At 39.6% G+C, this 24688-nt stretch overlaps 1 protein-coding gene across 4 annotated transcripts in view; it reads right to left on the bottom strand.

Moving 5' to 3' along the window:
* Window positions 1-18702: 18702 nt before the first annotated feature.
* Window positions 18703-24688, bottom strand: part of BEND2 (BEN domain containing 2) — a 47431-nt gene continuing 41445 nt past the window's right edge. For all 4 annotated transcript variants that reach the window (XM_020904868.2, XM_020904869.2, XM_020904871.2 and 1 more), the window contains 2 exons: window positions 23112-23312; window positions 18703-20340 (listed from right to left, as the gene is read on the bottom strand). In XM_020904868.2, the coding sequence (XP_020760527.1) occupies window positions 20144-20340; window positions 23112-23312 (398 nt within the window). In that variant the 3' untranslated portion in view covers window positions 18703-20143. The remainder of the gene's footprint in view (window positions 20341-23111; window positions 23313-24688) is intronic.

Below are 24688 nucleotides of genomic sequence, written 5' to 3'. Positions count from 1 at the left end.
TATCCAATGGATCAAGTTTTCTCCCTTATTCTTCTGCTTAAAAGGGTAATGGTTATCCTTGGCCTTTTGGATTTCCATATGAATTTTAAAATCAGTTTGTCAATATCCACCAAAAAACATTCATTGGAATTGCATTAAATTTAGAAATGAATTTGGGGAGAATGAGCATCTTTTGTGTTCATATTTACTATTGTGTACCTTCCCATTCTTATACTCTTTTAATGTCTGAGAATAAGGTTTTATCATTTTTTTCTGTAGAATCTTGCACATCCTTTATTAGATGTGTTTCTTGGTATTTTATATCAATTTCTTTTCAGTTTGTTGCTGGTATGGAGAAATATATTGGATTTTGGAGTACTGAGCTTTTACATCCAGGGTCTGTGCTAAAATTCTTGTATTAATTCAAATAGTTTATCTGCCAAATCATTTGGATTTTCTATGAATATAACCATATATATAAATAATGACAGTTTTTTGTCTTTTTATTACAATTCTTATGCCTTTTTCTTGTTTTGTGTACTAGCCAGAACACTCTGAACAGTGTGGAATTACAGTGGTTATCAGGGCATCCTTCTCTTATTCCTGATGTCCAAGGGAAAGTTTTCAACATTATCATTTGGTATGTTCACAGTAGGGCTTCCCTGGTGACTCAGATGGTAAAGAATCTGCCTGCAATGCAGGAGACCTGGGTTCGATCCCTGGGTTGGGAAGATCCCCTGGAGGAGGGCACAGCAACCCACTCCAGTATTCTTGCCTGGAGAATCCCATGGACAGAGGAGCCTGGCAGATCTGCAGTCCATGGGGTTGCAAAGCGTCGGACATGACTGAGCGACTAAGCACAGCACAGCATGTTCACTTTTAGAGATTAAGTCTTTTAGAGATTAAGGATGTTCCCGTCTTCTCTGACTTTGCTAAAAGGTTCTACCATTACAGGATGTTTAATATTATCAAATGAATTTCTACAGCTATTGAAATGATCACATTCCCCCCTCTTTATTCTATTAATGTGATAAATTAAACTGCTGGATTTTCTAATTTTAATTCAACTTTACATTCCTGAGTCAATTTCTATTTGGTCATGATTTATCATGTTCCATGAGCATTCTAACTGCACATCTCTTGGTGCACTGTGCACACATTTCTTTCTGTGCCACATAAATAAGAACTGGAGAAGGCAATGGCACCCCACTCCAGTCCTCTTGCCTGGAGAATCCCATGGATGGAGGAGCCTGGTAGGCTACAGGCCATAGGGTCACAAACAGCTGGACACAGCTGAGCCACTTCATTATTCATTATATGTTAAGAGTGGAATTGCTAGGTCATAGAGTGTGGAAGTTGCTTTCAAGGAAAGAGTATGACTTTAGGTGCATTTAGTTAAGGCTTCAGCAGGACCTGTACAGGGAAAACACTCAGCAAGCAATTAAAAATGTGGAACTGGAGTTTGAGTAAAAGACAGATGTGGATTTGGAAGGCATAAAATTTATATTTGAAGCCAACGGAATGGAATGCTCTGTGCAGGGGAGGATCACAGAAGAGAGAAAAGGACTCTGGATCAACAGGTGGAAAACACCTGTAGCTAGGAGGCAGGAGGACAAAGAGTCAGTAGAAAGAGGCATGACTTCAGATGAGTGGGAGGAAAACTGAGAATATCAAGCTTTGAACACTATGGAGAAAAATGAGGTCCTTAGATTTGGTGACTAAAAAGCATTCACACTATTTTCTCCTTTGCTATAGTTGCTGCTACAGCTATGCTTCTTCATACATTTGCTTTTAATATTAACAAAGTTCTTTAGTACTTTTGGAGTCATGCCAATTTTCAGGACTGTTATCACCCTGGCAGCTGCTAAGAACATTCTCTACCATCCCACAGAAATACTTCAGACAGAGTACTTAATGAGCACTTACTAATTATAGGCCTATCAGTCAAAATTATGACCTCCAAAATAGAAGGCTTTGGAAAGTCAGCTGAAGGTGCATGTGTCACAGGACAAGGCTGTCACACAAATGGAGAGAGAGAGAAAAAAAATAGGTTCCCTTTTAAAACTATTAATTTTACAGAATTGGGTAGCTGAGGCTTCGGGACTTGATATACCTAACTTTCCTTCATGCTACCTCTTGCAACTCCTGTCACTATTTAAGACTCCTTTCAAAGGCTATTGGAGGAAAATCATGAGGAAAGAGAAAGGGGAAGAAAAGGGAGGGTCAGCCAAATTATGTGGATAGAAATGCCAAAGAAAATTTGGGAAGATTTCAGTAATTTGCGCTTGTATCCTCTGTGAGCATGAAATAAAGCAACATATACACTACATGTCATTAGTACACAACAACAACCCTCAAATGTGCCATGAATGTTAATCCAGAAGATAAATGTTTATAATATTTTCACTCTATTCCACAATAAGGAAAGACAATTAACTTTGCAGAAAAATATTTCATTAGTAACAAAATGTCAAAAAGCAATTCAAAATGGGAGTAAGAAATGAATGACAAAGAAATAACTACAGTGGATAACTTTCAAACCAGAAGAAAAAAAATGAAAAAATAAAGAGGAACAAAACAAGAAAGCAAACATTAAACCCAAATACAGCAGTAACCTATGGTTTTAATCACTATCTTTAATAGATAAGTAAATCTATTTCTATTAATATTTGGTAGGTGAAAAACAAAAACTAGATATGGGCTATTTATAGGAGGTGCACCTAAAACACAATGACATATGTAAGATAAAAGGACTGGAAATATATATATATTAGACAAGTAACAACAAAAAATCTATCTAGCAAAATTAGTATCCGGCAAAACAGAACTTAAAGGAGAAAGACAGAAAGAATAAAGCAGGACCTAACTAGATGATAAAAAGAACAAGGAAGCTATACTAATTTTGAGCCTGTATGCACTGAATAATGTAGTTTCAAAATACAGAGTCACATTTTTATAACAGATTCACCATCATTAAAGATTTCTAGTTAACTTCTCTCAAAAAGTTATCAATAGGTAGGCAAGAAATATATATACATTAAAAACAGTAAAGATTAAATCCACACTAAAAACACAGCCTGATCTAATATCTATACAAAGAATATTACACTCAATGAATAGAGAATATACACTCATCTTGAAATCAAATGTAACAGTTACAAAAATTAATTACAAAGAGACTATTAACCTTGCATTCCTGGTGGTAAGAGATCTGCTAATACTATTGGTTCTGGTTTTTTTTAATTTTTTATTTGTATTTATTTGGCTATGCAGGGTCCTAGTTGTAGGATCTTTGATCTTCATTACAGCATGTGGGATCTTTAGTTGTGGCACGTGAACTCTTAGTTGCAGCATGTGGGATCTAGTTCCCCTACCAGGGATTGAACCCAGACCCCTGCATTGGAAGCATGGAGTCTTAGCCACTAGACCACCAGGGAAGTCCCTACTGGTTCTCTTTAGTTCAGAGACTGAGACAGTCTGAGCTTCATGTGGCCAAGTCAGGAACAACTGGTCAACAGTCCCAAAGTACATGTCAGATTCCAAGAAGGCTTTCTGATGAATCAGAAAATATGAAATAAATGAAATCACTTGAAACTCCACATTTTGGGATTCAGAAGCAAAACCATTTAAAACACAGTAAAACAAGAAAAAATCTGTGATAGTTTTATTTTCCAGTTTGCTGTTCTTCCTTGGTTCATTTTTCTATCCATTGCAAACAATCAAATCATTCCAATTTCCATCTTCCATTTCTGTTGTACTTTCACGGATATTATTAATTGATCCTCACATTAAACCTGTGAGGTTGAAAAAGTATTATTATTCTTAGCTACTAAACTCAAGTAAATGAAACCAGCCTCCTGCCCATCACCAGAAAAAAAAAAAAACACAATTCTTTAATGATAGAAGTGTCAGATCTTGTTAAAAAATACTGGCATATCATTCTGAATATCCAATAGCATGTGTGTAGCACCCACACATATCCCTAACCCACTAACATAAAGCCCATTTTTGCCACCAGGGCTTTATGAAAGTGCTAGAAAATTAAGGCTCCCTCAACCCTCACAGTCCTTAACCCAGAACTGACGGGATCTGTCTATGAAATGCTTCAGCTTCCTCACCCTCAGGTAGGAGAACTCTGCATTTCTTATACCACCTCCCAGAGATCCTCAATAGGCTTAAGCTCCAGTAGCACCTGATATTAGTTCCTTCCCATGTCTGTCTCATTTCCTCACCCCACTCCAGTGTTTCCTTCACCTCTCAGTTAAATGATTTGCACTTGAATCCTTGTCTTGGGATCTATGTCTACAGGAACTCAAACTAAGACAATCTTCCACACTTAAAAAAAAATTGCATCATGTTTTGCACAATTTGTACTTACTGCTTTTTATTGCTGTTATTGCACTGGGTCTTTGTTGCATTAGGCTTTCTGTAGTTGCAGTGCAAGGGCTTCTCCTTGTGGTGCTCAGGCTTCTCTAGTTGTGGTATGCAGACTTACTTGCCCTGTGGCATATGGGATCTTAGTTCCTTGACCAGGGATCAAATCCATGTCCATTGCATTGGAAAGTGGATTTTTTAAAATAATTTTATGTATTTATTTTAATTTTTGGCTGTACTGGGTCTTCATTGTCACAAAGGATGTTCTCTAGTTGCGGCAAGAGGGGACTGCTCTCTAGTTGCAATGTGCAGGCTTATCACTGTGGTGGCTTCTCTTGTTGCAGAGCATGAGCTCTAGAGCATGCAGGCTCAGTAGTTGTGGTTCCCAAGCTCTAGAACACAAACTCACTAGTTGTGGTGAATGGGCTTAATTGCTCTGCAGCAGGTGGGATCTTCCCAGACCAGGGATCGAACCTGTGTCTCCTACATTGGCAGGTGGAGTCTTAACCACTAGGCCACCAGGGAAGTCCCTGTACTTACTGCTTAATGTCAGAGATAATTAAGTCATTAACATTTCATTTTGAGTTTCTGAAATGTAGGGAATTTATTGTAAAATATAACCAATGAACACAGTATTTAGTGAGCACCCTCAGCATGCATAGCTGGGTACTAATGGTCTTATTTACAATATGACACCATAGGATAAGGGCTGTACTAGGCTATTGAAGAGGGAGAAAGTACTAAAGAAGAGCAGAGTATTTAAGGTTGGAATTTAGTAAGGACATGGGGCCAGGAAGGGGTTAGCAATTCTTCACATTATGGTTGTCACAGATGATTTGTCTATGTATGCTCTAAAAAGTTGCATAGGTCAACTCTCCAAAGGTATCCTGAGACTGCAGTGGGGTTTCCAGGCGGCAACTGCAACATTCAACATTCAACACTGTCACTTTCAGTGGGGACTGGTCTTTCTCTGGAGACCTTTCATGAAAGCAGCGACTGTCTGGGCAAACCTGCCCACTCTTGTATCCATGTTTTAAAAGGCCAAATCCATTCTAAAGTAAATAAGGCTTTTTTTCCCAAGAAGAATAACTTTGAATTCTCTGCAACACGTGGGCTCTGCTTTTGGAATTATTGTTTTTTTTTTCCTCCAGGGGGATAATATTATACCCTTGTCTGAATAAATGAAGTTCATATTAAAAACTGTGGCAATTAGGGAAACAAGAAAATCAGAAGGAAACAAGTGCTTAAAATAACCAAGAAAGAACCTCCCTTGTCCTTTCTTGTTCTTGTTTCAGAAAGTGGCCAGTGCACGCAGACAAGGCAAAGTGTTCTCGCTCAGTTACGATCAGAATGGATGGGCTCAGCAGAGTCAGATACCAGTTATACTTAGCATCACAAACCTTTTCTTTTAATCTTTTTTTCAAACTTCACATGGCATATCTGGAAGTCAAGCACTGTCTTGCCTTGGGTAGAGACTAGAGAGGAATTGTAGACCAATAGCTTTCAAAGAGCAAATTCCTTTTCATGTAGACTATGTCTTACTTGAATCTTCAATATATAAAGCAGATTTAAAAGTGGTATTTGTCTAAATGTATTTTATTAATTCTAAGTCAGATAAGTAGCACTGAAGGTTTACCAAAAAAGAAAGGGAAAAAGGAAAACATAAAACCTACAACTATGTGTAATATGATATTGACACAATGAGAGCTATTACAAGTTCTTTTATTTGGGGATGATGACATATAACTGAGCACAGCACACATGAATGAGGGCAGTATTTTACATGAGGACAAATCTACAAGCCTAAATTACTGGAGGGAAAAAAACCCACCACCAACAAAACAGAAGCACATGACAAAGCTGTAAACTTCCAAAATAATAACACATTTACAAGAATATGACTCCAGTGAACAAATGAATATACCAGAAAGAAAAACTGCATAGAGGATACTGAGGTGAGCCACCCAGACCTCCCCTTCAGGACAGACATGCCCATCCCCCAGGTGCAGTGTTTGAGGCTGACAGCTGTCAGCTGAGGCCCCATCTGGGAATGGCTCTCAGTCAAAGAAAGCCACCTCACCCAAAGTCACACACCCAATGGCAGGCAGCTGACACCCAATGACTGGTGGGTGAGGAGGCATAAAGCCTTCACCCCCATGCTTCAAGGAAGACAACAGGGAAGGGCCATCCCAGCCACAGAGCTCCATGATTTGAGCTGAGGCCTTAGCTGTGATTGACTTCTCCTCCTGATGAATCCTGCTGCCTTCATTCCGCCACAAAAGCATTCCACCACTACCTTCTGCAGGGAAACACCTGCCTCAGTGTCCCAGACAGTTGAAGGAACAACATATACCCATGTAGCCTACACCTGGATCCAAGAAGCACTCTCCTTTTACTATGTTTTAATGCTTTCTCTCCATATACATGTAACATATAAGTGTTTTATACACACACACACATACACACGCACAGAGTTGTTGTTTTATCAATGTGAGAGTTGGACCATAAAGAAGGCTGAGCGCTGAAGAATTGATGCTTTTGAACTGTGGTGTTGGAGAAGACTCTTGAGAGTCCCTGAGACTGCAAGGAGATCCAACCAGCCCATCCTAAAGGAAATCAACCCTGAATATTCATTGGAAGGACTAATGCTGAAGCTAAAGCTCCAATACTCTGGCCACCTGATGTGAAGAGCCAACTCACTGAAAAAGACCCTGATGCTGGGAAAGATTGAGGGCAGGAGAAGAAGGGGGCAGCAGAGGATGAGATGGTTGGATGGCATCACTGACTCAGTGGACATGAATCTGAGCAAACTCCAGGAGACAGTGAAGGACAGGGAAGCCTGGCATGCTGCAGTCCATGGGGTCACAAAGAGTCAGACACGACTTAGTGACCAAACAACACAACAATATAGGGCTTCCCTGGTGGCTCAGACAGTAAAGAATCTGCCTGCAAGGTAGGAGATCTGAGTTTGGTCCCTCAGTATATACACACAATTTCCCCTAATTTTTACTTTGAAAATCATCAAATCTACAGGACTAACACCACAAATACTCATATACTCCCACTGAGTTTCAGTAATTATTAGCTTACTTTCTTTTTCCCTATCTTTTCTTTTTGCTATACAACTTGAAAGTAGGATTGAAGACATAATCTCACTTGTCTCTTAAACACTTCTGCAGGCACCACTCAAAAATAGATGCAATCTACACCACAATGCTATCATCACACCTAAGAAAATGAACAATAATTCCATTAATGAGAGGTTAAAGTTTTTTAATGCTGCTTTCAATGATACTCTAATCAGCCATTTGTGAAATCCCTAGGGTTTCTTAGAATGAAGTTTGAAAGCTATTTTTCTAGAGTAATAATCTTGAAAGCATGGGCCCATCTGAGAAAAAGAGAATCAATCTTTAACATAAGAATAACAAAGCTTGACTCCCTCTGCCACTCCTCAATAGACCCAAATAGTATTCAATAATAGCCTTGTGTATCATACCCATCACACATTAGAATACTTGTCTGCATACGCAGATGCATGCTGAAGTCTATGAATTAGTTAATGTGCTTTAGTGACTGACAAGCTGGTAAATGTGCCTATGTGAACACTTCTGTTCTTAAGCCCACCATTTGTAAATTTGGTGACAACTTTACTTAGTATTTTTAAGCACTGGCTTCCCCAGTGGTTAAGAATCTACCTATAATGCAAGAGATGAGGATTCGATCCCTAGGTCAGGAAGATCCCTTGGAGAAGGAAATAGCAAGCCACTCCAGTATTCTTGCCTGAAAAGTCCCACAGACAAAGGAGCCTGGCGGGCTGGTGCAAAGGGTTGCAAAGAGTTGGAGACAACTGAACACACTCTTAGGCAGATCAAAACGGTGTGAAAACTATAATTACTCTTGCAGCCCAGTAAGTAAGCACAGATATAAGTACAGGATACTGCATTGCCAGGCACTGCAAAAACATATCAATATGTTACATCTTCCGTAAATAGACACCATTCATCACTTAAGTAAACCAATTAATTTGAAAATGCAAGCATTAATACAGAAAAGTGATATCGACTAAAATGAATATTTTATTTCACTAACATCACTTTAAAGAAAGTGACTTACCTAGAAATTCACTTAAGTGGTGCCATTAAAAACCTGAAGTATCAACATTCTTGAGAAATGAATATGTTAGCAATGCAAATATATTAGTGCCTCCTCAGGTTGGGCTTGAATGGGCCTGTCCAAGTCAGATATCTCAGTTAAGCAGGGCCTCTATCTGGCCATCTGGGCTTCCCTCATAGCTCAGTTGGTAAAGAATCCACCTGCAATGCAGGAGACCCCGGTTCAATTCCTGGGTTGAAGATCCCCTGGAGAAGGGAAAGGCTACCCACTCCAGTATTCTGGCCTGGAGAATTCCAGAGCTGGACACAACTGAGTGACCTCCACCTTCACTTTTATCTGGCCATTTAGGGATAAGGATAACATATTGGTCCTTTAATATATATGTTATTAATGGTCCTGGTAATATATATGTTCCTTTTTCTCTGTGTGTCTGTCTCCCCCCCGCCCCCGACCCATTCCCACATCACTCTTTCTGTGTTTGAGATGGAGAAAGAGGAGAAACCTACCATTGACTACATCTTGAAGGCTGGCAATTGGCATTTTCTTTAAACAGACATCTAAAATAGCTTGTTTCTGGATGGGAGGAGAGTTTGGGGGAGAATGGATACATGTATATGTATGGCTGAGTCCCTTTGCTGTCCACCTGAAACTATCACAACACTGTTAATCAGCTATACTCCAATATAAAATTTAAGTTTAAAAAATAAAATAAAATTGCTTTTGTTTAAAACAACAATCAAGGACTAAAAAGAAAGTATTTCAAGGGTCAAATGACAGGTGGAATGTAACAACAAGGAAGTTCATTCCACTAAACACAACCCACTGTGGTACAGTCCCTGCTTCCCAAATCTGATCTGGATGCCAAAGGCCATTGCTGATGAAGTCACGTGTGGCTCTGATTGAAGGGAAGCTAGTGCTCTCCTTGGAGCCAGTGGGAAAATCATTCCCCTTCCCATGGACTGTCCCTTAAATCTCTCTAAATTACAGGGCAGGGGAAAAACCAGTCACCCTGCACTCATCAATGCAGTGACCTAAGCAGAGCAGAGCTAAAGTTACCAGAGCCAGTAGATTTCATTATTTTTGACTTGTGACCTGAATAAGAAACACATTTTACATGGCAACTCAGTTCTTAAACAGTGTAGATTCCAAACTGAAACAAACATTTTCCAAAATAATACTGCCCTCTGATATTTTCTATTTCATTTTTTAAAAATGCTAGTTCCAACTCATTAAACTGATTTCACCAACACTGATGGGAAATGATCTGCAATGTGAAAGACACGATACTAGAGGGCCAAAACCCAAACTGTATTTTTGCATTAGACTAAATTCACAAACCATCTCTGGCTCTGGCATTTAAAGCTGACTAAAATCCCTCTATTTGCCAAGAGAACTTTTTCTGAAAATACATCCAGATGAGACCTCAGGCCTAGCCTGGTCCAACTACATAAGTGTCCCTTTCAGCACTCTTCTTTTAGATGGTGTATTCCATTTTCTGTGAATATTATGCTATGCTTAGTCACTCAGTCACGTCCGACTCTTTGTGACCCCATGGACTGCAGCCCACCAGGCTCCTCTGTCCATGGGGATTCTCCAGGCAAGAATACTGGAGTGGGTTGCCGTTTCCTCCTCCAGGGGATCTTCCCAACCCAGGGATCAAACCCAGGTCTCCCACACTGCAGGCAGATTCTTTATCATCTGAGCCACCAGGGAAGCCCAAATATTCTGTGAATATTACTTGAATTAAAATTAGCCTTTTAAAATTATGTATACATTTACATTGTAAATGATTCAAACCATAAACCGTCTCCACACCTATTCTTATCCACTGCCCAGAAGAGCCACAGCAAATATCCAGACAAGTATCTTCTATCTTTTGTGATGCATTCACATATTGCCCACAACCACACATCAATGGCTTTTAATAATCCAAATGGAAATGCATTACATTTACTGTTCTGTGACTTGCTGTCTGAACTTAAGAGACACGTCTTTGTAAGGACAAATTTTAAATCAGTTTATCTAGATTGACTGCATTTTTTCAATAGTAATTTTTTGAGGAATAATTTATATACAATAAATGCACATTACTTAAGTACAGCTTGAGGATTTTTAACATGTTAAAAATGTAACCACCATCCAGATCAATATACAGAATTTCCATCACCCCAGAAGGATTCACTCAGGTCCCTTCAAGTCAATACCACCACCCATTGATATAGCCACTCACTACTCAGACTCCCAACAACAAGCTTTCCTGTTACACTTCACATTCAAGGACTCGCATAGTAAATATTCTTCTGTGTCTGGATTCTTTCATGCAACATAATACCTTTGAGATTCATCCATATTTTTGCATGTATGCTAGTTTTGTGTTTTTTTGTTTTTGTTTCTGAATGGTATTCCCACCACAACTGAGGTTGTTTTCAGTTTGGGGTTCTGGAGAATGAAGCTACTATGAACATTCTTTTAGAAACTTTTCTGTAGACATGTGCACTCATTTCTCTTGAGAATATGCTTATAACTGTTGGATCACAGGTAGTGTATGTTTAATTTTATTCGAGACTACCAAATATTTTTCCACAGAGACTATCACATTTTATACTCCTACCAGCAGTGTATGGCATTTCAATTGTCCAAATCCAGGCACTTTGTACTGTCAGTCCTTATATGTTAGCCATTCTGGTGGATGTATGCTGGTATCACCTTACAACTTTAATTTTCAGTTTCCTGATGACCAATGATATTGAGCACATTTTCATGTGCTTATGGGACATTCCTATATCTTCTTTCATGAAGTGCCCATTCAAGAATTTTGTCCATTTTAAAACTGGGGTGCTCACTGTTATCAATTTATAGATTTTTTAATATATAATGGATACAAGTCCTCTATCAGACAGACACATGTATTTTCAACCTATGTCTTGCTTTTCACTTTAATATCTGCTACATTCTTTTTAACAGATGTGTTTTTTCCCATTCAGTTCAGTTGCTCAGTCGTGTCCGACTCTTTGCGACCCCATGGACTGCAGCATGCCAGGCCTCCCTGTCCATCACCAACTCCCGGAGTTTGCTCAAACTCATGCCCTTCCAACTCAACCATCTCATCCTCTGTCATCTGCTTCTCCTCCTGCCTTCAGTCTTTCCCAGCATCAGGGTCTTTTCTAGTGAGTCAGTTCTTCACATCAGGTGGCCAAAGTATTGGAGCTTCAGCTTCAGTCCTTCCAATGAATATTCAGGACTGATTTCCTTTAGGATTGACAGGTTTGATCTCCTTGCAGTCCAAGGGACTCTCAAGAGTCTTCTCCAACAGCACAGTTCAAAAGCATCAATTCTTCGGTGCTCAGTGTTCTTTATGGCCCAACTCTCACATCCATACATGACTACTGGAAAAACCATAGCTTTGACTAGACAGACTTTGTCGGCAAAGTAATGTCTTTGCTTTTTAATATGCTATCTAGGTTGGTCATAGCTTTTCTTCCAAGGAGCAAGCGTCTTTTAATTTCATGGCTGCAGTCACTATCTGCAGTGATTTTGGAGCCCAAGAAAATAAAGTCTGTCACTGTTTCCCCATCTATTTGCCATGAAGTGATGGGACCAGATGCCATGATCTTAGTTTTTTGAATGTTGAGTTTTAAGCCAGCTTTTTCACTCTCTCCCCACTGTAGTAGTAGTTTCTTAATTTATATTACCATTATCTATTAATGGATATTTACACTTATAGGGAAAAATGTGTGCTTCAGTGGAAAACTATACATTGTTTAGAGAACACCACTCTTGGTCATCTGATTCTGACTTTCCATTCTGTAAATTGCACATAACTGATAGCAGTGCAAAATAATTCTTATCTATAGACATGCAAATAAATTGTCTGGTAAAGATTCAATTGACTTTCCTCTCCAATTATGAGAAAAGCCAATTTTTTCTTCATTTGTGCTTTAATTTTAATAATTCTAATCTATAAATGTGTCTGTTCTTTGAATTGTCCTTTTAAATGGTTGTGACATCTGACAAGTTCCCTCATTAGTAACGATAAATAAAATCTCTAACATGTGTTCCTTTTATATCTGTACAAAAGGCATATCTTACCTTTTACATATTGCTTCTAATTTTTTATCCTATTAGAGAGGATGCTGCAACCATTACTGCACATTTACCTTTGTATAGAAGTCTCAAGACTAAGAAGTTCTCATGCTCTCTCACACTCCAAAACAAACCAACTTTGAAGAATGGGTTTAACAAGTTCAGCTACATGAAGGCACAGAAGACGAATAGAGAGAAATTGTAACAAGGGTAGAATTTGAAGCACAGTAAGACAAGATGAATGAGGAATGTCGCTGTTTATTGGGCATCCCAGACCACTGTGTTAGGTACTGACAACACGGTCTTTGCCTTCAAGAAGCTCAAGAATGAGCAGTTTGCTGCTGCTACTGCGTGTCCGCTCAGTCGTGTCCAACTCTTTGCAATCCCGTGGACTGTAGCCCACCAGGCTCCTCTGTCCATGGAATTTTCCAGGCAAGAATACTGGAGTGGGTTGCCATTTTCTATTCCAGGGGATCTTCCAGACCCAGGGACTGAACTCACATCTTCTGTGTCTCCTGCATTGGCAAGCAGATTCTTTACGACTGTGACACCTGAGAATCCCCAATTAATGGTTTACAGGAATATTAAAAGAGGTAGGAAAGATAGGTTAAAGACAGTGTCACCAAAGATAAAGGAAACAGACGCTGGAGACCTCAGCTTGAAGCACCAAGGTGGAAAATTCTCAAAAGATTACTGGGAAGCTCATCAAGATTCTCTGAAAATCGCCCCCTCCCACCCTGACCCATCTGCAGCAGTGAAGTCTGTGATTCTCACGAGTTCTTCAGGAAGTTTCTGTTAATCTCAGTCTGCCCATATGTCCCAGTTGTGGAGAAAAATGGCTTCTTTTCTTCTGCCTTCAAATTTCAGTTCCTCTCACCAACAAACTCTAAACCAGAATCATACTGAGACAGGGGTTGTGGGAAATGTGGTTCTCAGCTTCTCTTCTGCAAAGCAGATTCTAGACAGGGGAGATGGTGATGCTGAGTTGAGACATGGCACATAGCTGGGGTTCACTAAGTGGTGACCATCACCCCTACCATCCACAAACTGGCAGAGTCACTGAGCAAGTGCTCAACTTCAGAGCATTTGACAGTACAGAGGACCTTTGAACAACTCAAGTCTAAGTTGTGTGGGTTTACTGATATGTGGATTTTTTTTCCCAACAGTAAGTACTACACAATCCACAGTTGGCTGAATTTGCCGATGTGGAACCTCAGATTCAGGGTAACTGCAAATGCAGAGGAGCCAGGTACACAGAAAGAGCTGACTATAAATTATACATGGATTTTTGACTTTGTGGAGGGTCAGAGCCCCTAACCTCCACGTTGTTCAAGAGTCAACTGTACTATTTTTCTTTTAGGATTTCTGTCCATCGATCATCCAGTCTCCCCTTCCCCCTACTTCATTGTGCAGAGCCAAACAAGGGCTCAGCAGTCATAATCCTAAAAAGCAACTGCTGAATATTCAGTAGTATTGAAAAATACATGAAAGAATTTACAGATTTGCACTAACAACTCTAGCATAAAGGTGAGACTTGAGGTCTAGTCCTGGCTTTGGCACTAGCAGCTCTGATTTGGGGCAAACCACTGAGCCTTCTTATAACCATTTCACTGAAAAATTGAAAAGGTTGTAATATTGAGAAGAGCACATCAGCTCTAGGGTGTTCTCCCCAAGAATGCAAGACCTCAGTCTAATCACAAGAACACATCAGACAAACTCAAATTGAGGGACATTCTACAAAATGACTGATCAGTACTCTTCAAAAGTATCAAAGTCAGGAAAAACAGGGAAATACTGAGAACTGCCACAGGTGGGATGAGGCTAAGGACACATGAAAATTAAACAAAACATAGGATCCTGGATTGACTTCTGGAAGCGAAAAAGAACCTTAGCAGAAAACTTGGTGAAATACACATGAAGTCTGGAGTCAACAGCACTGTACCAATGTTAATTTCTGAGTTTTGATAATTGTATCACATTTATAAAAGCTGGGTGAAGAGTGTATGGAAACCCTCTGTACTACTTTTGCAACTCTTTTGTGAGTCCAAAATTATCCCAAAATAAAATGTTAAAAATTAAAACTGTGCTATTCTATTTACAATAGCTAGGACATGGAAGCAACCTAGATGTCCATCGACAGATTAATGGATAAAGAAGCTGTGATAGATATATATATGATGGAATATTACTTGGCCATAAAAGGGAACACATTTGAATCAGTTCTAATGAGGTGGATGAACCTAGAGCCTATTATACAGAGTGAAGTAAGTCAGAAAGAAAGATAAATATCATATACTAATGCATATATATGGAATCTAGAAAGATGGTACTGATGAATTTATTTGCAGGGCAGCAATGGAGAAACAGACATAGAGAACAGACTTATGGACAGGGGGGGAGAGGAGGAGGGAGAGGGTGAGATGTATGGAGACAGTAACATGGAAACTTACAATACCATATGTAAAATAGATAGCCAATGGGAATTTGCTGTATTGACTCAGGGAACTCAAACAGGGGTTCTGTAACAATCTAGAGGGGTGGGATGGGGAGGTGGGAGGGAGGTTCAAGAGGGAAGGGACATATGTATACCTATGGCTGATTCGTGTTGATATTTGGCAGAAAACAACAAAATTCTGTAATGCAATTATCTTTCAAATAAAAAATTAAGACCATGCTATTTAAACAGTATCAAACCTGAATTCATCATTTTGCATGAAAGAAAATGTGAAAGTGAAGTCACTCAGCCGTGTCCCTATGAACTGTAGCCTACCAGGCTTCTCCATCCCTGGGATTTTCCAGACAAGAGTACCGGAGTGGGTTGCCTTTTCCCTCTCCAGGGGATGTTCCTGACCCACAGATCGAACCCAGGTCTCCCACATTGCAGGTAGATGCTTTACCCTCTGAGCCACTTAAGTAGCTGGTCCTGCATGGAAGTTTTCCCAAGGCTCTTGCCACAGAATTATACCTCTGACCCTCCCCATCCAGGCAGAGCAGCAGAAAACCACAACTAACCATATCCTCTAGCTGTGTTCACAGCACAGAACAGAATCCATCCACAAGAAAACTAGTGAAAGCTTGTTCAGCTTCCAAAGTGGGACAAAGGTTGCCCTGCATCTCATCATCAACTCACTGTAATCTTAAGATCTCCACCTGTCCTCACCAGGATGGTTTGACCTGCTTCTGACCCAAATGCCAAACACACAAGGGCAGAAAAGAGATGGCACTCCAGTTCCAGGAAGAGCCCCACCTATTCCCAGAAAATCAAAGTACATGACTCCTCCTTATTAACCTTGCCAGTTAAAAATCTTGTCTTATTCGTGACCACATCCCCCACCCCCACCTCCAACCCCCACATAGAGAAGTTGACTGGCAAAGTGAGTTCTCACTTTTCCATCCACTGGCCATTGAATTAAGCTTGCCCTGTTTTGATGTCAGCTTGAGTTTACTTTTTGGCTGCCAGAACCTGAACATAAAAAGAATCTTTACCTCGAGGCAATGCGGGCCTTGGCCAGGCTAGGGCCCGAGTGGCAGTCTGTGACCTAATTCGGTAACAGAAGTATATGGAAAACGGGATTCCCTGGTGGCTCAGTGGTACATAATCTGCCTGTCAATGCAGGGGAGAACCAATCTTCCCGGGATCGGTTTGACCCCCAAAACAGGAAGATTCCACCTGCCTTGGAACAACTGAGTCCCTGCGCCACAACTACTGAAGCCCCAGTACCCTAGAGCCCTGTGCTCCTCTGCTGGAGAGGCCACGGCAAGGCGAAGCCCTGAGCATCACAACTAGAGAGTAGACCCCACTTGCCGCAACTATAGAAAAGCCCCTGTAGCAACCAAGACCCAGCACAACCAAACATAAATTTTTAAAATTAAATATAAAAAAGAAGTATATGGAAAACTGGATAAAACCCGTTTCCCGTTATGCAAAATAATGAGGCGGCAACCAAACATTTCCCATGAGCTCCAGGGGGACCTGGAAGGAGTAGAGATAGGAGCTGCTCCATCTGAATGGGTCCTGTGGACAGAAATAAGGATGGTTCTGGGCCAATGTCTAAAGAGCAGACGGGACAACTAGCTATCTCAGCTGATGGCTAAGAAAGATGGCAAGAAACCGATTCTGAAACCTCTCCCCAGCACTGTGTAAGACCCCTACAACTACGGATGAAAACTCCCGCCAGTCGGTATTCTCCCCAACCTACTATCTCCATTCACATCCTAGGGGCTCTCCTCGCATTTGTGGGAAACTCACATGCCTTGAAAAACGAATGCTAAGTTTCCACTCCAATGCGTGGAGGCTGAAACCCGAGCCTAAGAGCGACGTCATCAAGATGGCGTCACAGGTCGCTCCGACTTCGCTCACCCTCACAGAAACCACCAACCATCCGTAAAGAGGACACCACTGAGGGGAACCTAGAACGCGGGGGTGAGGCTGAAGCACCCTCTGCACCGCAGAGCCCCAGACACCGCGTGGAAAGTTCGGGGAAGTGGCTCCACACTGCCCCTCCCCCATGCCCGCGCAGCCCCTCATTGTCGTCTCCCCCGAGTCTCCGGGTCCTCAGGTGGGAAAGGGGCTGGGGGCAGGTGGTGGCGGGAAGCCAGTGAAAAAGTGGGCCACTTTGTGGGAGCCCCTGCTCCAGTGTCGCCCCACAGGACTTGCCCACTGGGAGTAAGACTGTGATTCAGAAGGGGCCGAGGGACTGGCACCAAAGCAGCACTTGTACCTGGGCTGAGACCGCACCTGCAGCGCCCGAGCAGTAGTCCCAAGCCCCTGCGCTCAGCTGCAGTACTTTGACCAGGCCCCTCGGCGGGGCCCTCAAACGAGAACTTTTGCTGGCCCCAGAGGCTGACTTGCTCACTCAGGCAAGGCGCTGAGGAGAGCGTCTCTTGGCCGGTCTCCCCAGAGGAGAGGACACCTGGACGCTGGCAGGCCAGCCGTGCGGGAGCTGAGTGGGTTGGCGGGGCTGAAAACCTCCCGAGAACAGCCGGAACCTCGTGAAGGGGGCCCGTGCTCCCACATTGCAGGGGAATTCAGAGCCGAACCCTGCCTGGAAAGCCTGGCATTACCAGACCCGGTCCGCGCAGCCTAGTGAGCTAAAACCCAGCCCTGCCCACTGGGGACTCCCGGGGGCGGGGGTCTTGGCCCAAAGGGGCTGGCGAGATATCTGAAAGCTGTGAAATCAAAACAGGAATTGTTATAGAAAAAGTGTTTCTTGCCCACCTGTGTTGGTGTCCTGAGATTTAAACCTGTCACCTGCCAATCTTTCAAATTAATTTTCCTGGTCATTTGAGATTCCCAATTATTCCATCTCAGAGTGAATGTGCAGGGTTTTTTTAAATCATGGTGAAAAAAATTCATTCCAAGTTTAACGTGAGTTAAAATTAGGGTGAAGGAAGGCGTGACAAGTGCTTTACTTCTACACAAGAGTTAATGTGGTTAGATCTCCACTGTTGCCTGATGTTGCAAAGATATTACTTCACTAGATGTGGATATGGGTTATAAAGAAAAGTAAAAGCCAGAGCTAAACATTGAAGCCTTACTGACCAAAATTAAAATATTGGCATATATTTAAATAAATAAATATTAAAGTATAAAATAATATTATGCTTTAGTAACACTTGTTTTACCCAGGAAGGACAAAACACTTTCAAAGTTTTCAAGATCCCTGCAGTTATACCCACAATGGTAAATTATTGCTACTGGATTAAACTATTGTTTGCTTATCAAGCAAGAAAGCAAACATTCTAATGTGCCACATTAATGAACCTGGCTGGAAATGTTATCATTAAATTAAAAATGCTATGCAGAAAGTGTTAATGGCTCAGTAGTGTCCATCACTTTGCCACCCTAAGGACTGTAGACAGCCAGGCTCCTCTGTCCATGGGATTCTCCAGGCAAGAATACTGGAGTGGATTGCCATTTCCTTCTCCAGGGGATCTTCCCAACCCAGGGATCAAACCCGGGTCTCCCACATTGCAGGCAGATTCTTTTACCATCTGAGCCACCAGGGAATAGGTACAGATGACATTAGTAAAAGTTCTATAAAATTACATGATAAAAAAAAACAAAGCATCTGTGTTAAGAAAACAAGATGTTTATTTATTGTATTTATCTGGAAAATAATACACTAAAGATAAACTTATCAAAAACAAGTCTTATGAACAGGCATTTTAAATGTTTAATATTGGACTAATACAATAATAAAACACCTGTGAAATTTTGAACATTGTTGTTGTTCTGGATACAAAAGGTCTAATTTAGTTTAAATAAGATCTGAAACACCTTTATGAAACTTATTTTGCTCAATGGGTATGATATTAAAGTTATGTATATATGGAGGTGAAGTGAAAGCTACTCAGCTGCTCTTTTTGACCCCATGAACTATAGCCCACCCGGCTCCTATATCCATGGGATTTCCCAAGCAAGAATAGAACACTGGAGTGGGCTGCTGTTTCCTTCTCCAGTGTGTATATTACTATGACTCAAACTGTGGGGATAATTTTAAACACTTTTTTTAATGTGCATTCTAATCTGTGCTATCTAATATAGTAGCCACCATCCACATGTGACTATTTAAATTTTAATTTTAATTAGCTAAAATGAGATACTAAAAGGGAATTCCTACATCTAAGTAGCCACATCACAAGTGCTCAAAAGCCACAGGCTTTTGTAGCCACAGGCTACAACCATGTTGAGCAATGTAAAATCATAGAATTTTACCAACATAATGGAAAGTTCTATTAGACAGGGCTGGTCTAGTAACTTTTATAAACACACACCATAATAAAGCTAACTGTATAAATCTTGAAAAACTTCTGTAAATATGCAGTTTTTATCTTTGTAATTCTTCTAATACAGGAAATATTTCAGATACCACAAAATACAAATCAAATTTTAAATCTGCATGTACAATTTGAAATTTAACCTTGCCTAGGGTATAAATTAACTTTTCTGTATTAACTCTATTACTAGTAGTTTGTAAAATTATTTGCAAAATAATAGTGAAGCCGAAGACTAATTTAGATGAATCAATCTGAAATTAAGAATCTGCAGGATTTTTTGGTTATATGTAAGCCATACTGGCCTTCTGAAACAGTGTAGCTTAACTCAAGCTCTGTACTGCACAATCACTTGACATATTGAGTGTCAATACCTGCAAGTTCCCATGCTCGGTATTATGGTTTGCCTATCCAAGTATGGCTCTACGTCACTACTCATATCTACATCACTAACATTCAGATTACATCTGTCATTAAGAGCTAAAAGTACTATTTTCACTCTACATTAAAACAACAATAAAAAAATAATAAATAAAAAAATAAAACAGCAATAACAACAGGCTTTAGGAGTTTACATTCTTTAATGGAGAGGTTCTTATTGGAATACTGCCCATCACTTTACTCATAAGATGAAACATCACCTATCTTCCTAATGCAATTCTGCCTCCCTTGTGGGCAGAAAAAGAATGTAGGTTGTTTCTTTAAGTGTGAATACTGATGTACAGTGCTACTACAACAGGCTAATTTTGGAATCAATAACTTGAGAAACTTACAGGCTGGTACAATAGCAAACAAGAAAAAGTTGGATGGCTAACATTTAGTCAGCTAAGTCGGTATCTTTCGGTTTGGACTCTGTTGAAGGAGTCGTTGCTGGAGGTGACTGTGATGCAGCTGTGGACCTCTGCGGGTCACATCTAAGACTATGAATACAACTATTGATAGCCATCACACACAATTTCCAGTTGTATCCATTTTCCGATAGATCACAAGTCGGGTAGATGTCCTGGAGAAACTCTGGTGGTAAAGTCCCAAAATATGACAGTTAATTAGAAATCACTTCTCAGAGAAATGAATTTATTCAAACTTAATATTATTTCTCTTTCTGTGAAAAGGTCATTAAGACTTTAATTAAAACACATGGACTGTAACTTTCATTAAATTAGCTGAACAAATCTTTTCATCTGAAAGGATAATAATATGAAATAGCACCATTCTTCAATCACACACACACACAAAAAAAACCCAATATCCCATGATCTTGCTATATAACCAGGATGGAAACGCTCTGCTGTCTTCAGTACCCAATATAAACTTTCCTTATTCTTAAATTTATCAAACACGCATCTAGCATATTATTCATTGTATCATAAAGACATGCTATTAATATTAAGGCTCTAATACACCAGAGGCTGCAGTGTCTTTCATAATTTTAGAGGCAAGAAGCTATGACTGCTAAATTCTTTGCCACTGCTTGGTTTATCTCAGACAAAAGAAAGAAGAGTCTTTAGATCTTGCAGTTAAATGAAAACTTCTGTAACAAAAGGTGACAGGGCAACAAACCTCAAGGAGCACTCTTAGAGAAAGGGGGAGAACAAAGGGAAAGGTGGGGAAGACAGGTGTTAACCAGAAGAGCACAGCTGCTCTTAGATACTTTCTTAGGTAATTTCCTAAGTACCTTTGAGCTCTTAGAAAAGGATCTGGCAATCACTACAGGCCAGCATCACTTGGCTACATTAATTTCACCTGCTTTTCAATAGGATTAATAGGCTGGAAAAAGGGTAAACTATCTTGTCAGTAATTTTTATATTGATTACATGTTGAAGTCATGATATTTAATATATTCTGGTCAAATAAAATAGATATTTAAAATTTAAAAACAGGCTGGGAAATCAGGACAATGCCATAAACACAGTGTATGTCCAAATTTTTTAGCATGTTATGTGACAAAGTAAAAAAGCTTTCATATTCAAAGGGCTAACAGATTAGTGGTAGCCTGGAAGGAGGCTTTAGTGGTATGACGCTGGATTCAATATCAAGTTCTATCCTGCTGCACATTTTTATTAACAAAAAAGAAGTTATGGAAAGCAGGCTTGTCCCATCTCCCAAAGACAGCAAAACTGGGACAGATATAGACTGGAAGACAAGTACCTGCAAAGCTTTCAATAGACTGCAACAAGGAACCTAAATTGGTTGGTTGTTTCCCAAAATGTATTCTCTGAAACATTAGTCATAAAAGTTTCTTAGTGGGGAAAGATTTTGGTTGTGCATGTAAGAAATGCCTAACTCCAGAGTTAGCCTCCACTGAAAAATCCCACAGTAAAGAGATGGTGAATCAAAGGTGACAGATGCTGGTGGGAATGCCTGCTCTGAAAGATTCGCTGTATTAGAGGACCTAATGTACTTCCTATTGCCGTAATTTTCCAGTTCTGTGATATTCAGAAATGGAGGGGAGAGGGGCAAGAGTAAGGGTTGTTTGCTCATTACAAATAGCTTATTAACTTTCTCCATATGGACCATTCTCTAAAGAGAACTTAAATGATAACTGAGCTCTCAGAGGGCGTCACATCATAGTTTCTTATATGACATCAATCTCTGGCTTCTGGACATATTTATCTGTGACTACTAATTTTCAGAAGAGTTCCCTCCAAATTATAAAATCTTAGGATAAAAAGTGAAATGAGAATAGAATAATGAGGTTTACCCATTGCTGATACCGATCAGAAATCAGCAGTTAAAACACAATTTTTTAATTAGAAAGACTATTTCTTCTATAAACACCTTCATTTCCAAACTGGTTACAAACTCAGTTCTTTTTTTTACTGTAAGGTAAGAGGAAATGGGTTTTGATTTTTTGCCTGACGGGTGAGTTCAGTGACATTTAAACTGTAAGTTGTGACCAATTACTGGGTCGTGAAATCAGTAATAGCAGCACTTTTTTAATAAAAGGTAATAGAACAGAAAATACTGAAACATAACTTATAGAAAGAGTAAATATTGTTTGTGAAATTTTTGCTTCAGTTTTTAAAAAAAATCACACACATACTGAGTCACAATGTAAAACATATTTCTTACTGTGGGTTGCAGTAAAAAAAAGTTTGAAAACAACTGGATTAGATGAGATAGCAAATGCTTACAAAAGGTGCTGTAATTCAGATTGCTTTAGTGTAGTGTGAAACACAAGTGTTCTTCAAATCTGATGGATGTGAAACGTGTGATATGAAGGCAGGAACCAGGCAACTGAGATTAGGCCAGGGCTGAGAACTGTATCTTTGCTGGGTACCAGTGACATAAGTAAGAAATACTGTTTACTGCTTGGTCTAAATTTAGGATTTCACAGAGTTGCTTCTGGAAGCTTTATTATTTCATCTATTTATGTCACAGATAAAGACTATACTATGCTCATGTGCACAAGCAAAAACTAGCAAATTAACCTGCTATACTATTGCTGACACTTCTGCAAACTGATAAAGCCCAGCAGCTTCAATTTTGATCCCCAGTAAATGAAGGTGTTTGAGATTCCATACATCTGGCAGTCCATACCAGAAGTCACAGTCGATAATGCCTTTCCGGTTCTAATAATGCTGATCAAGCAGAGCAATTAGCCCCGAGAACCCAAAGGCAAAAAGCAACACATTCAGGAACCTGCTCCTGTCATACCCTAATGAGGGAATTAGTAAAAGAACAGCCTCTCTCCTCAAAACTTACACAAACTGAATAAATTTTTCTTTATCCTCTCTAACACATTTTGCTTTTATTTATTCTCACATACTCAACATGTAACAAACCTCGAAGAGCATTAATCTCATTGGTGTCCAGGGAGTACACTCCAATCCCCAGACTGCCACGGACACTACTCATCAGGACTTCGTCTGTGAACAGGCGGCGAATAAGGTACATGGCTGACAGCTCTGGACGAGACTTCTCTTTTGCTGTAATCAGAAGTGATTTTGGCATCTGTATATTTCTGCGTGGATCTCCAAGATATTCTAGAAGTAAAAGAGAAAGAAGACGTCAATTTTCATGGCAAATGTTAGGTTCAAGTTTTTTAAAACACTGTAATAGAAAAGTTGATTTTGCTGGACTTTCAAGGCTCAAGAATTTGAGAGCTTGTATTTCCCCTTGAGTATGGATTAGTGGATTTAACATTCATTAGCAGAATCAGTCATGTCCGACTCTTTGTGACCCCATGGACAGTAGCCTGCACCAGGCTCCTCCATCCATGGGATTTTCTAGGCAAGAGTACTGGAGTGGGTTGCCATTTCCTTCTCCAGCAGGATACACTCAAGGGGATACGCGTTCAGCATGCACAATGCACAAACAGCGATCTTGAAGTCACCTCAGAATTCTGCCTATTACATTGTGCTAATGAATTGGAAGATTCAGTATAGTTAAGATGTCAGTTTTACCTAAGCTCATCTATCAATGGAATGAAGTTCAAATAAAAATTTCTACAGTTAAAAAAAACGAGAAATTGAGAGGCTAAAAAAATTAAAGCTTTAACTTTTTAGTGTATCATGATACAGCATTAGAAATGAGATAGGAATCACTCCTGATATAATGGTACATACTCTGATTGTTAAGAGGACAATTCAGTACTCTGCTACCTTTTAGGATACAATCAGTTTTAACATTACATTTGGTAACAAATTCTAAGTAATTATTTAAAATTAATTTTTATTGCATCAAAAATTCTAAGTAGTTTTGATGGATTGTTTTCCTACTTATAAAAAAGGCTTTTTCAAAATTAAGGGTCATGATTCTTACTAAAATATTTATAATTTTTAAATGTAGCATTTTTTATTTGGTATTGTTTATCATTTAAATATCAACAAACTTATCTTAGAATATTGTATTTTAGATAAGTTACTTGAACTTAAAAATAAATTTTAAGCCTGTTTTTATTTCTCAACTCTTTAGCCTGATCATCACCATCTTTGTTCAGTCCATAGTGATTAAGTTAACCATACTTAAAAATATTATATTGTACATATAACAAAGAATTACTTGTTCAAGAAAATATATTAGACAAACATGATATGATTCTTACAATAAACGTATTTTTCATCTTGGAAATCCATCATTTAAGGGGTGAGAATATAAATTGTTTAATCACCCAGATCCAACAACTGGCAAGAGAGATTAAATTATTTAAAAATTCACTCAGTGGGTCCAAAGACTTAACATCTGTAAGGTTAATCTAGCAATATTTATCAAGTTCAGAAAAAAAGGTAAGTACTATTTAATCTGGTAATTCAAATTCTGAGGACGTAATTTAAAAGAATCCAAAATATGTACAATTCTTTTTTGGTGGCATGATTTTCATGATTGGTGATTTTCTCTAAAAAGTCCTCAAATGAAAAAC

This window comes from Odocoileus virginianus, unplaced genomic scaffold (genome assembly GCF_023699985.2).
Source record: "Odocoileus virginianus isolate 20LAN1187 ecotype Illinois unplaced genomic scaffold, Ovbor_1.2 Unplaced_Contig_25, whole genome shotgun sequence".
NCBI classification, from domain to species: domain Eukaryota; kingdom Metazoa; phylum Chordata; class Mammalia; order Artiodactyla; family Cervidae; genus Odocoileus; species Odocoileus virginianus.
The sequence above is the reverse complement of the archived record's forward strand: the minus strand, read 5'-3'. Positions and strand labels throughout refer to the sequence as shown.